Source organism: Saimiri boliviensis, chromosome 13, assembly GCF_048565385.1.
Source record: "Saimiri boliviensis isolate mSaiBol1 chromosome 13, mSaiBol1.pri, whole genome shotgun sequence".
NCBI classification, from domain to species: Eukaryota; Metazoa; Chordata; class Mammalia; order Primates; family Cebidae; genus Saimiri; species Saimiri boliviensis.
Window position 1 is genome coordinate 22,072,652 of NC_133461.1, and position 12,444 is coordinate 22,085,095.

The 12,444-nt window shown below is 34.7% G+C and overlaps 1 protein-coding gene across 4 annotated transcripts in view; it reads right to left on the bottom strand.

Moving 5' to 3' along the window:
* Positions 1 to 12,444, bottom strand: part of WDR7 (WD repeat domain 7) — a 372,789-nt gene that overhangs the window by 322,274 nt on the left and 38,071 nt on the right. For all 4 annotated transcript variants that reach the window (XM_003926047.4, XM_003926046.4, XM_074383362.1 and 1 more), the window contains 5 exons: positions 9,695 to 9,840; positions 9,237 to 9,339; positions 5,715 to 5,856; positions 5,238 to 5,486; positions 3,983 to 4,203 (listed from right to left, as the gene is read on the bottom strand). In XM_003926047.4, the coding sequence (XP_003926096.1) occupies positions 3,983 to 4,203; positions 5,238 to 5,486; positions 5,715 to 5,856; positions 9,237 to 9,339; positions 9,695 to 9,840 (861 nt within the window). The remainder of the gene's footprint in view (positions 1 to 3,982; positions 4,204 to 5,237; positions 5,487 to 5,714; positions 5,857 to 9,236; positions 9,340 to 9,694; positions 9,841 to 12,444) is intronic.

Here is a 12,444-nt window from a genome sequence, read left to right on the forward strand (position 1 = left end):
TAGGTAGGCAGCTGGTGCCTGCTTACCGCTCATCACAGACAAACTAAAAACTCTCTCCACAAGGGAGCCATGGGGGCAGGATCACATATCTCGTGCTTAAAGAATTGTTTCAACAGGTGTATGGTGTATATACGCTGTCTTGCCAGTTTAGAATGCCCCAAGTAGTTTTCCACTAGGGGGCAGGGGGCGGCGGCTAGGTTTTCCTTGCCATGGTTCTTTTTAGCAAACAATTCATTTTATCATACACTCAGCATTTCTCAACATAACCTAATACTAGAGACCTTAAAATCACAAATTCCAATACCTCTCAAGAAGTCAATATGTAGTTAGTCAAACCTTTCAGGTCTTTTGAGTAGTTTACCAAAGCTCCTTGTTTCTCTGCGGACCTACAATGTGCCCCTGCCATCATTCACCCAAACATTTGCCATTTATAGTCTGCTTTCTACCAGGCTTATTTAAATACTTGCCCTATACCCCTTCTAAATTGTAAGCTTATATTTCTTGGAACATTTAAACACATTACTTCCTCAACTGTTCTCAATAACCCTTCAGCAATATATAATCCTGAATTATTTCAATATTTTATATCTAAAACAGTACATTCAGATTTTTAAATTTTCTTATATTTTAATTCTTTAAAATAATCTGTATCAGCTAAATATCAGTTAACCAGACTATTCAATGAATCAAAGCTGAATTTCAAAGAACTTTTCCTTAATGAACTTTTGCTTTTTTAAGTAAAAAACAATATTAAATGAAGTACCTTTAAAAAATGGAAACGAAAATCCTTTGACACAAATTAAAAGAAAAAAATCTATTCAATTTAGGTATCCTACATAATACCATATTTAGGCAATAGTTGTCATCTTTGAACATGCCAAATTTTTTAAATAATTAAAACTCCCACTAACAAAAGAATAGAGAAATCATTCATTAAAAATAAAGCAAATAAGACTACTTAAGTCTGGCACTAAATTAATGCTAATCTATAGTAGGAATTTGGAAAGACTTTTAGATAAGCAGATACTAAAAACAGCTTAAAAATGAAGGAGTGGGGAAAGAAATGATGACGAACACCTAAACAGTAGGGAAAACAAGTACATCTTATTTGTCTACTGACATGTATGTAGAGTTGGGAAAGAGGGTCTGGAGTCTGTCTTCGCAGACCATCTCCACCTTTCAGCTGCAGCATCTGTGCTACAGAGCAGACAGTTTTTCAGTTTTTGCTTACTAAGTTAGGAGACACATAATGAATTATTCTGCTGAGTAGTTTTTCTTAAAAACTTTATACATTTTAGGAAACATAAAATGTGACAATAAAATCAGAAAGGAGAAATAATCAGTCTGTACTTTCTTATTCATAGTTAAAGCAATTTTTACACATAACTGACATTTCTTGGTTTTAGAATATCTTTCCTGAACAAATAATTACAAGAAGTCAAAACTCAACTTCTACCTGAGTTTACCTAAGATAAACCCCAAAACTCTATTCTAATAAACAAGACAGATGACAAATTTTTCAGCATTTATCTCTAAACATTACTTTTGGTAAATATTTAATATTTCAACTACAAATAGCTGATCATCTATTTCAACTACTTATTGCCCGATCATAACTTTTAAACAAAAATAAAAATACATTCTGCTAAGAAGAACAGGACACTGGATCAATTTATGAGAGGGACTATTCAAGCATTAGAATCAGTATATGATGTAGTAAACTCGAATCTCAGCCACACAATCATTTTCTAAACATTTAGCAAACATCAAACTCTTCTTTGCTTTTTATTAACCAGTTTGGCTCTTTGATCTTTAAACATACTTGCTGAGGTGCAAAAAACCACCTAACCAGCTAACTGAACAGATTATTAAATAGGCAGTCATTATCTGTTAAATCAGCACATAGCTAAAAGTAAGTATTTCTGTCTTCATCAGTACTTTAGAATAAAAATTAATTTTTTTCTTTTCATAATTTCAATTTTTAAAAATTTAACTTCCTTTATAAGTTCAAGAGTACACGCACAGGTTTGTTATATAGGCAAACTTGTGTCATGGGGGTTTGTTGTACAGATTATTTCATCACCCAAGTATCAAGCCCAGTACCTATTAGTTATTTTTCCAATCCTCCCACCCAAGAAAATTTCTATTGTTAAGCATGCAATAACTAAATTACAAATTGCAAACACATTATTTTTCAAAAAGCATACTTTCTTATCTAGATCATTTTTCCTCATATTCTCCAGGTCAACTACCACTTTTGGTTTTCCCAAGTCTAATAGGGAGCTCATTCTCCATTTAGTTGCATATATGTCTATTAGTATTTTATTCCAAACATATTATTTTTAAACACAAATAGTCAAAACATTTTATCATATTACATACCCATTTGAAATTTTTTAAAAAGAAATTTGTTTACAAAACACTCACATAGGAATATATAAGCTAAAAAACGTATAATTAATGTATTGGAACAGAGAACATGGCCTTGTGTAAGCCATTCCAAACTTTTAGTCACATTTGTAATTTAAAGAAAAACTAAATCTTATTCTATGTAATATTCTATTATTTTAAATATTTTATTCTCACACACACCAAAAAACAAACAAACAAACAAACAAAAAAACATGAATCAAAACAGAAATGGTTGTTCTAAACTGGTACAGAATTATCGAAATAATCAATTTTACCACTGAAAATTAGGTATTTCACCAAATGTACATTCAGAGAAGAAAATTCCCATATTCCACCATAGGACATAACTATTATAAAATGAAGTTTAGAAGAGAGGTTCTAACAATACCTTAATTTATTTATGTAATTACAATAATATCTATTTCACTAAACTATGACATAATATTGGTTATTTAAATAGATACATGGCAAATTTTCATAGTGAATAAGAAATTAACAACCTAATTGGAAGAAAGGAATAAAAAAGAAGGAAGAGAACAATCAAGGAGGTAAATTTGCAAATCTGCCAGGAAAAAATAATGAGAAACATTGGTACTAGGATTTCTTACAAACCCACCAATATCAAATCAAACAAAATCTAGCACTGGCAGAACATGATTGATAAAATACATGATGAGGAAGATTAAGTAAGTAACTAGAAAGGCCAAGAAAAAGTTGTGGGTTTTGAAATGAGACATCTTGTAGATACTGCAGCAGATACACAGTAAGACTGTTTTCAATTTCAGTAATACCAGAGCTGGTGACAGTGAATGAATTATGATAAGCATGACATGCATACAAGAAGACAATGTGTCTTTATGTGCACACATGTGTGAGTGTTGGGAGATAGTGATTATGCACACAAAGATGACTAATCACATGAGTAAGTCCCATGATTAATAAACAGTTAAAAAAAAAAAAAGTACTGTTATCAGTCCTAAGCCTTCCTAAAATCTCATATTTCTATTTATATGACATCATGGCTTATCTTAAGATGCATCACTAAGAAAGCAATCTGATTCCACAAAGATATGTATGAAATTTTCCAAAATCATAATCAGTGACTGCTAGGCTTTGTCTCCCTTGTTACAACAATTTTTTATTTATATGAACTCTACTGACAAGTATTTTGCTTTTACCAACACATTCACTGTCTTTGCTTAGATGCGCCCCAAAATAATGAGATTGTACAATGTTTTCGGCATACTTATATTATTTTAAGACATAAAACTGCAAATTCATTCAATAAACATTTTCTCAACTGCTGCTATGTTTCAGAAACAAGTCAGACCATTTAGGAGCTAATAACAGGAAAAACTACTATGACCATCTTCTATTTCTATGTGCCCCAATAGTTAATGATCATAACTTTGCCTAAATACGTTACTATTATTTTAGTTTTAAAATTGAAAGTGTTTTTATTCATTCTTGTCACACTTTCTTTAAGTTAGTCTGGATTCCATTTACATTCCTGATAGTAACATAACTCTGCTCTACCATAGTGAATAATCTTTTACAGAAATCAACTTACACTACAGTTTTCAGGTGGAACTAGAAGTTGAGTAATCTCACCACCATGAACACAGAAGATATGTTTCATTTCTCCAGAAAATATATCCCAAATTATGACCGAAAAATCCACACCTCCAGATATCAGGTATCTTTGATCATATCGAGCTGAGACCTGATGAGGATATAGCAAACATGTGACTTTGTTCCGATGACCACGGAGTGTTCTGTGAGGTGGCCAACCTGTGAACGAGGTTTTGGATTTAAAATAGGAAAATTAAAGATTTGCCAAGTTTCAGTAAGTAAAAGTAAACATGAATGTTTAGAATAGCTATAAATTTTATCATGGCAAAGACTTCCAATTTTATCTTCTAAAGCAACTCTGCCTAACTCACTATCTACTAGCCACATGAGACTACTGAGTACTTGAAATGGGTAATCCAGATTCCTCTGTGCTATGAATTTAAACTTGTCAGGAGATTTTGAAGTTGGTACAAAAAATGTAAAATATTTTATCAACAATCTTCATATTAGAAGTCGAAATGAAAATAGTTTTTGCTATATTGGGTTATATAAAATATAGCCAATTTCACCTGTTTCATTTTATTTTTTAACATAGCTATTAGAAAATTACAGTTGTGGTTATATATATGGTTAACATTAGATATCTACTGAATATTGGGATGCCGAGGCGATCAGATCACTTGAGGTCTGGAGTTCAAGACCAGCCTGGCCAACATGGTGAAACTCTGTCCCTACAAAAAAAATACAAAAATTAGCTGAGTGTGGTGGCACATGCCTGTAATCTCAATGACTCGGGAGGCTAAGACAGGAGAACTGCTTGAACTCAGGAGGCAGTGGCTGCAGTGAGCTAAGATCACATCACTGCACTCCAGTCTGGGCAACACAGCAAGACTCTGTCTTGAAAAACAAAGCCTTCTACTGGATGGTATTGCTCTGGGGGATTTTCGGAATTACTGGTAATATAGTAATTATTTAGTAATCCATAGAGATAACTAAGAGATGAAACTATTAACACATATCAGAGAGATAAAATTAAATATTTCTTTATTTATAGTCATTACACTATATTAATTCCAATAAGAGACACTGAATATTTTATTATCTGTGCATTAAACTCTACCAACTACATAGCACCCCAACAACTAACTACACTGATTCATTGTATTTATTTAAAAGCAAAGAATAGAGACATTTTCGGTATCATGGGTAAGAGCTGTCAAAACACTTTAGACATACAGAGATCTTGGGTATACCTCTTCTGAGCATGTGTTCCCCTTGCAACAGCTGTACTATGGCTGTCTGTGTGGCAGGCACAATAACTATGCTTCCATCTTCACGGCCACAAACAAGTCGTCCATGTGCTGGTATGTACACACTTGCAGTTACTTTAAGAGGTTCATTACTACTGGGAATCACACTCAGCTGATCTATGATTCCAGCAGGACAAGGATTCAGTTTATCAAACGCCTCTTGCAAACTAACAGAAGTTGTCATTGTCAGCCCTGTAGAGGTTTGGTTTTATATAAAAGAAAAACATTTGTGCATATTAAAAAAAATTAAGATAATGTTGACTTATCCAGTAATCAAAGAAAATGATATATGCATATTATGAATGTGTTATTCGCAGTTCATATTTAACATTAGTAACATTATGAATGTGTTATTCGCAGTTCATATTTAACATTAAATTACTAAATGTTAAGAAATTGTTACACATGATTTACTATTACCTTCTTCACTTTCCTGTTTATCAGCTATGTCTGATATGTTCCAAATATTCAACCTTCCAGAAGAATCACCCTGAATTAATAGTTTATGGAAATATTCTCTGCATCCGTAGAAGAACCGAGTAACAGGAGGACAAATTAGCAACTGCCAAAAAAATTATTTGAATATCTTTAGCTGTATTTTTAATCAAAATATTTCACACATTAAAGCTTTTCAAATAAAGATGTTGGGTAAGTTGCCCCAGTAGCCAAGTTTAAAAAGTGTTTACAGCAAGATTATTCAACAATATTTCAATGTAATTTTATAGCATTAACATACATGTCAACTAATATTCAAATCTAGTATAACTTCACACATTGAATGAAACAAAAACTATATTTACAGTCTTTCTCTAAAATTAGTATTTATGCTCCTTTTCTCCACTTCATAATAACTCAGGATTGGCCACAATAATGCAATATAAATAATTTACATGGAGTTATGCTTTGTCAAAAAGAAAAGTCTTCACTTAAGAGGTCAAGATGGGAGAACTCACTAATCCTAGCTCTTTTTGTCCACTTCTAATTAATCATTAAGAATAGCAACAAAATTCGAAAATAATGGCTCATGCCTGTAATCCCAACAATGGGAGGAAAGATCACTCCAGACCAGGAGTCAGAGACCAGCCCTTGGCAACAAAGCAAAATCCTGTCTCTACCAAAAAAAAAAAAAAAAAATTACCCAGAGTGGTGGCACAGGCTCATAGTTCCAGTTATTCAGGAGGCTGTGGTGGGAGCATCACTTAAGCCCAGAAGTTTGAAGCTACAGTGAACTATCATTTCACTACTGCACTCCAGCCTGGATGACAGAGCAAGACCTTGACTCAAAAAAACAAAAAGTAGACCAGGCCCAGTGGCTCACACCTGTAATCCTAGCACTTTGGGAGGCCAAGGCAGGCAGATAACTTGAGGCCAGAAGTTCAAGACCAGCATGGCCAACATGGTGAAACCCTGTCTCTACTAAAAATATAAAAATTAGCCTGTTGTGTTGATGCATGCCTATGATCTCAGCTACTCAGGAGGCTGAGACAGCAGAATTGCTTGAACACAGGAGGCAGAGGTTGCAGTGAGCCAAGATCATGCCATTGCACTCCAGCCTGAGAGACAAAGAGAGACTACTCCATCTCAAAAAAAAGTAACAAAATTGAACTATCAACCTTGTGCAACTAGAAAACTCCATTGTTAAAATTAGTATATTTTTCAACTAACAGAATATCATGTTTTACTTGCTCATATTTTCATAATCAATTTGAACCTAGCCTATGTTAACTATCAACTCCTAGGAACAAAAACCATTCACTAAGGTCTTATGTGTACTTTCCATTTTCAGCTTAAGATTTCATGCCTTCAGTGAAGTACTGTCTGAAAATACTAAATATTGTGGTGGACTTCTACTAAAGTTCAGAGAATTACTTCACAAATACTGTAATGTTAAAGAACAGAATCTTAGCCTGAAAAGCAAGAATAAATTCGACTTTTGACAATTACAATTAACAATCTAGTTACTGTATTCAAATACTGGCAAATCAAATATAGTAATTAGCCAGCTAAACACATTAGCTAATGGAAACTATATATATTAAGTATAACCAATTGTTTTAATTATTTTTTGCTTTTAAGAAAAGGTCTCGCAATGTTGCCCAGGCTGGAGTGCAGTGGCATGATCACGGCTCACTGCAGCCTCCACCTCCCTGGCTCAAGGGATCCTCCTGCTTTAGCCTCCTAAGTAGCTAGGACTACATGCATGTACCACCACACCATGCTAATCTTTTTTTTTTGTAGAGATGGGGGTCTCACCATGTTGCCCAGGCTGAAATTTTTAATTGATAAACTACATATTTAAAAAGGAGAATTTGCTACAGCAGCTGTAACAACCAATATTCTGTATTTCAACATACCACAAAATACATATTTTTAATTTAAAATGTATTGGGGGTTGATTTTTTTAATAATATGTATTTTTTTGTTTTGTTTTGCATATGTGTATTTCTTACACAAGTCATTATTCCTTAGGTTAATTGGAAGTGACTATCTAGGTTAAACGATAATAAGTAGAAGTTTGAGTAAAGAACAGACAGGCTACAGAGATCTTAATTGTAAACAGATGTATAAATTCTATATATACAAAATATTCATGGAAAGAACAATTCCCTTCCCCTAGCCATCCCACCACAAAAACATGAGACATAATGTTCAGAATGATAAAGCTGTGGATACCCAGAACATCAATTAATGAACAAACAAACAAAAAAAACCTCTGCTTTCAAAGCCAAAGCTTCTTTCTTACTGCTCAATATAGAGTTGAGAACCCAGTACTAAACTGCTATTGTACTTCAACATTAAGTAGATATTAAGCACGTTTTCAGGAATCACAATAAACTTTTGTTTTTATAGAGAAAAAATGTTTTATTCCTCATTTCTAGTTTCTAATGATTTAAACTGCTACCTGATTCTCTGGAGGTATTGCAATGCCTTGTTCAACTAATGAACTACTCAGCATTGTTATGTAACTATGTGTGCTCTTCTAAAATTACAACTGTCACTATGTTTATAATTACATATTAGTATGTAAAATAATTTTCACCATCAATATAAACTTCATCAAAAAGTCAATTTCAAAATGCATTTAGCATAAAATCACTTGCACTCTTAGAAAAAGGAATGTTATTTCATAGGCATATTATGTATTTTTAAATAAGCAAATTTTGAAATGTCCTTATAATTGACCATCTCAAAATGTTTTCCATCTAACACAGTGCTTTGATTTTGGTTTGTTGTTTTTGGTTTTTTTTTTTTTTTGAGACAGTCTCTCACTCTTTCGCCAGGCACCAGGCTGGAGTGCAGTGGCGTGATCTCGACTCACTGTAACCTCCGCCTCCCGGCTTCAAGCAATTCTTCTGCCTCAGCCTCCCAAGTAGCTGGGACTACAGATGAGCCCCACCACTCTCAGCTAATTTTTTTTTTTTTTTTTTTTTTTGATACGGAGTTTCGCCCTTGTTACCCAGGCTGGAGTGCAATGGCGCGATCTCGGCTCACCGCAACCTCCGCCTCCTGGGCTCAGGCAATTCTCCTGCCTCAGCCTCCTGAGTAGCTGGGATTACAGGCACGTGCCACCATGCCCAGCTAATTTTTTTGCACTTTTAGTAGAGACGGGGTTTCACCATGTTGACCAGGATGGTCTCGATCTCTCGACCTCGTGATCCACCCGCCTCGGCCTCCCAAAGTAATTTTTGTATTTTAATAGAGATGGGGTTTTACTATGTTGGCCAGAATGGTCTTCATCTCGTGACCTCGTGATCCGCCCACCTCAGCCTCCCAAAGTTCTGGGATTACAGGCATGAGCCACCAGGCCCAGCCTAACACAGTGCTTTGAATTGTAACAAATCTTTCAAATGTATCAAATTCTATCAAAAGACAACAATAAATACAGTTGCAAAAGTTTTTCAATGTAACTTTCAATTATAAATGATACCTAAAAAATTTTACCTCTTTATCTTTTCGATCCAAGAGACTATGTTGTACAGGAGGAATTAAATTTTCAACTGCTTTCCCCACATCACTGCGGAATGAATCACTAGCTGGAAGGCAACTGACAATGGGAAAAATACAACTCAATTAAAACACTGACATTAATATGTTGTAATTCTATATGACAAGGTTTTCTAGTATTGGCCAAAAAGGGAATTTTAAAGTTATAGTTAATTTAATGCAGGCATTAAATTAAATAATTAATATTATAAAAATATTATTCTTCAAATAAAAAATTCACCTAATTTTTGCAGTTAGAAGTTAAATTGGAATTAAAAATCTAACTTAAGAATTTCTGAAGTGTTTTACCAAAGTTAAATATTTATACTATATACATTTTCATAAGTTCAGGTTGTATCCTAAATTCTGAATCTTTTACTTTTGTTAACAGTCCTAATTTATTACTTACTGCATACCTTGCAGGTAGTTTGTAAATATAACTTTGTCCATTTTCTGTCCAAATGATGACTTTATCTGCTGAGACAAAGTCCCCTCCAGTCCATGTCTGTCCATTTTCACTAGGACCTGAACACAACAAGGAATAGTCTCCAGCATCGAACACCTGCAAGGAAGAAAGAAATCCACAATCAAGCCCATGTTGTTGTAATAAGTAAGATCCAGTGACATTTCAAGTTTAAAAAAAAGAGTCTAGAAATATATTTAGAAAACTCAGTTCACTGCATCAGATAAAGACAAGATAAAGACAGTTTGTCAATAAGCCCTAAGAAAGGTCACCTTCAATAGGGAAAACACAACTAGACCCCTAGTTGTGAGTAAACTCCCTGTGCACAGGGAATTGATTATGACAAGTAGAGTGAGGTTGCTCCCCCAACAGGAAGAGTTATTCTCAGACCTTTCTATCTGGAGAAAGTATTCCATTAAAACATTGCAAATAATAGGAAATCAACCTCAAGAATGCAGGCTTGAGTCCTGTTTTATTTCTATGTCTAGCAACAGCATTTCTCTCTCTTTTTTTTTTTTTCTTTTTTTTTTTTTTTTGAGACAAGGTCTTTCTCTGCCACCTCGGCTAGAGTAAAGCAGCAATCAGAGCTCACTGCAATCTCAAACTCCTGGGCTCAAGGGATTCTCTTACCTCAGTCTCTTGAACAGCTGGGACTGCAAGAGCAGGCCACCATGCCCTGCTCTAAATTTTTAATTTTTTATTTCTTACAGAGACAGGGTCTCACCATGTTGCCCAGGTTGGTCTCGAACTCCTGGGCTCAAGCAATCCTCCCGCCTTGGCCGCCCAAAGTGCTGGGATTACAGGCATGAGGCACCTTGCCTGGCCCAGTAACAACATTTCTATCAATAAACTCTGGCATAGGAATAACTTATTATTATAACGGAATTACTTTGCTTTACATTATTTCATCAATGTTCTAAAATACTATAGTTAACAGGCTCAATTTTACTATGTAATAATTTTCACATATAAAAGTCAAATCACTATAATTTCACCAACAATAAAGGCTAGTAACCTTATAGGGCTTCACATTTGCAAGGTACTGCAAAGTTTACAAAGTACCTTTACAATTATTATCTCATATGACCCTTGGAATCACTGCAGGTGTTACTATTCCAGTTTATAGCAGGAAATGAACACAAATAAGGATTTGATCAATTGTTCAAAGTCATCTGTCCAGTAAGTGACAGAGCTAGAACTAAAAACCCTGCTTTTATAATTCCTAGCAGAATTGTTCTATCACTTTCAATATTTGAAAAAAGTACATTAAATGTTGTTAGAAAATTTTCCTAGGAGGAATGAGTAATTCCTCATTCCTCAATAGCTCAGAGATTTTATTTTACTTTTCTTTAAAGAAAACAGTGAAGTTGCTTATGTGGAGCCTTTAAGTAGAACACATCCTAGCTGCATTTACCATGATTTCTTATAATATTTATCAGTGTATAACATTAGCACTACAATTATAGCCAAGAAAACTTCAAGAAAGAATAATGAAGGGAAAACTAGCCCACATGCCTATTATCTGTTAAAACAAATCATAAAACTATGAAAGTTAAAACAATACAGTATTAATTCATGGATGAGTAGACAAATCCAGAAGTCTGCAAATAGATTCAATAATGTAGGAATATTGTGTATTATCAAGGCAAAACAACAACAGATGAATAAATTATTTAAAAAATGGCATCAGGAACTTGGAGGGGTACATCTGGAATAAAAATAAAATTGCATCTACATCTCACAATTTATACAAAATAAATTCCAGATTAAAGATTCAAAGGTATATAAGACAAAACCATGTAGGGCGGGCATGATGGCTCACACCCATAATCCCAGTATTTTGGGAGGCCAAGGCAGGCAAATCACTTGATGCCAAGAGTTGAAGACCAGCCTGGTTAACATGGCAAAATCCATCTCTACTAAAAATACAAAAATTGGTTGGGCATGGTGGCGCATGCCAGTGGTCCCAGCTACTTGGGAGGCTGAGGCAGAAAAATAACTTGAAACTGGGATGTAGAGGTTACAGTAAACCGAGATCGCGCCATTGCATTCCAGCCTGGGAGACAGCAAGACTCTGTCTCAAAACAGACAAAAATAAAAATAAAAATAAAACCATATAAAAATTAGACGAAAAGGAAAGACTTTATTTTAATCTCAGCTTATGGTGTGCCCAACTCTTCATGATGATAAGTATCTTTTTTTTCTTTTTTTTTTTTTTTTTTTTGAGACGGAGTTTCCTCTTGTTACCCAGGCTGGAGTGCAATGGCGCAATCTCGGCTTACCGCAACCTCCGCCTCCTGGGTTCAGGCAATTCTCCTGCCTCAGCCTCCTGAGTAGCTGGGATTACAGGCACGCACCACCATGCCCTGCTAACTTTTTGTATTTTTAGTAGAGATGGGGTTTCACCATGTTGACCAGGATGGTCTCGATCTCTTGACCTCGTGATCCACCCGCCTCGGCCTCCCAAAGCTCTGGGATTACAGGCTTGAGCCACCGCGCCCAGCTGATAAGTATCTTAAAAAGCAATTCTGGTGAGTTGTAGTACTATCTCAGTATTGCCTTAATATGATGATTAATGAAGCTGAGCCTCTTTCTATACATTTACTGGCCATCTGGCTTTCATCTTTTGTAAAACATTTTTGTCCAATTTCCTCTTGCCTGTATTTTTCTTCTTGATTTTCAGGAGTTGGTTTTTTTATAAAA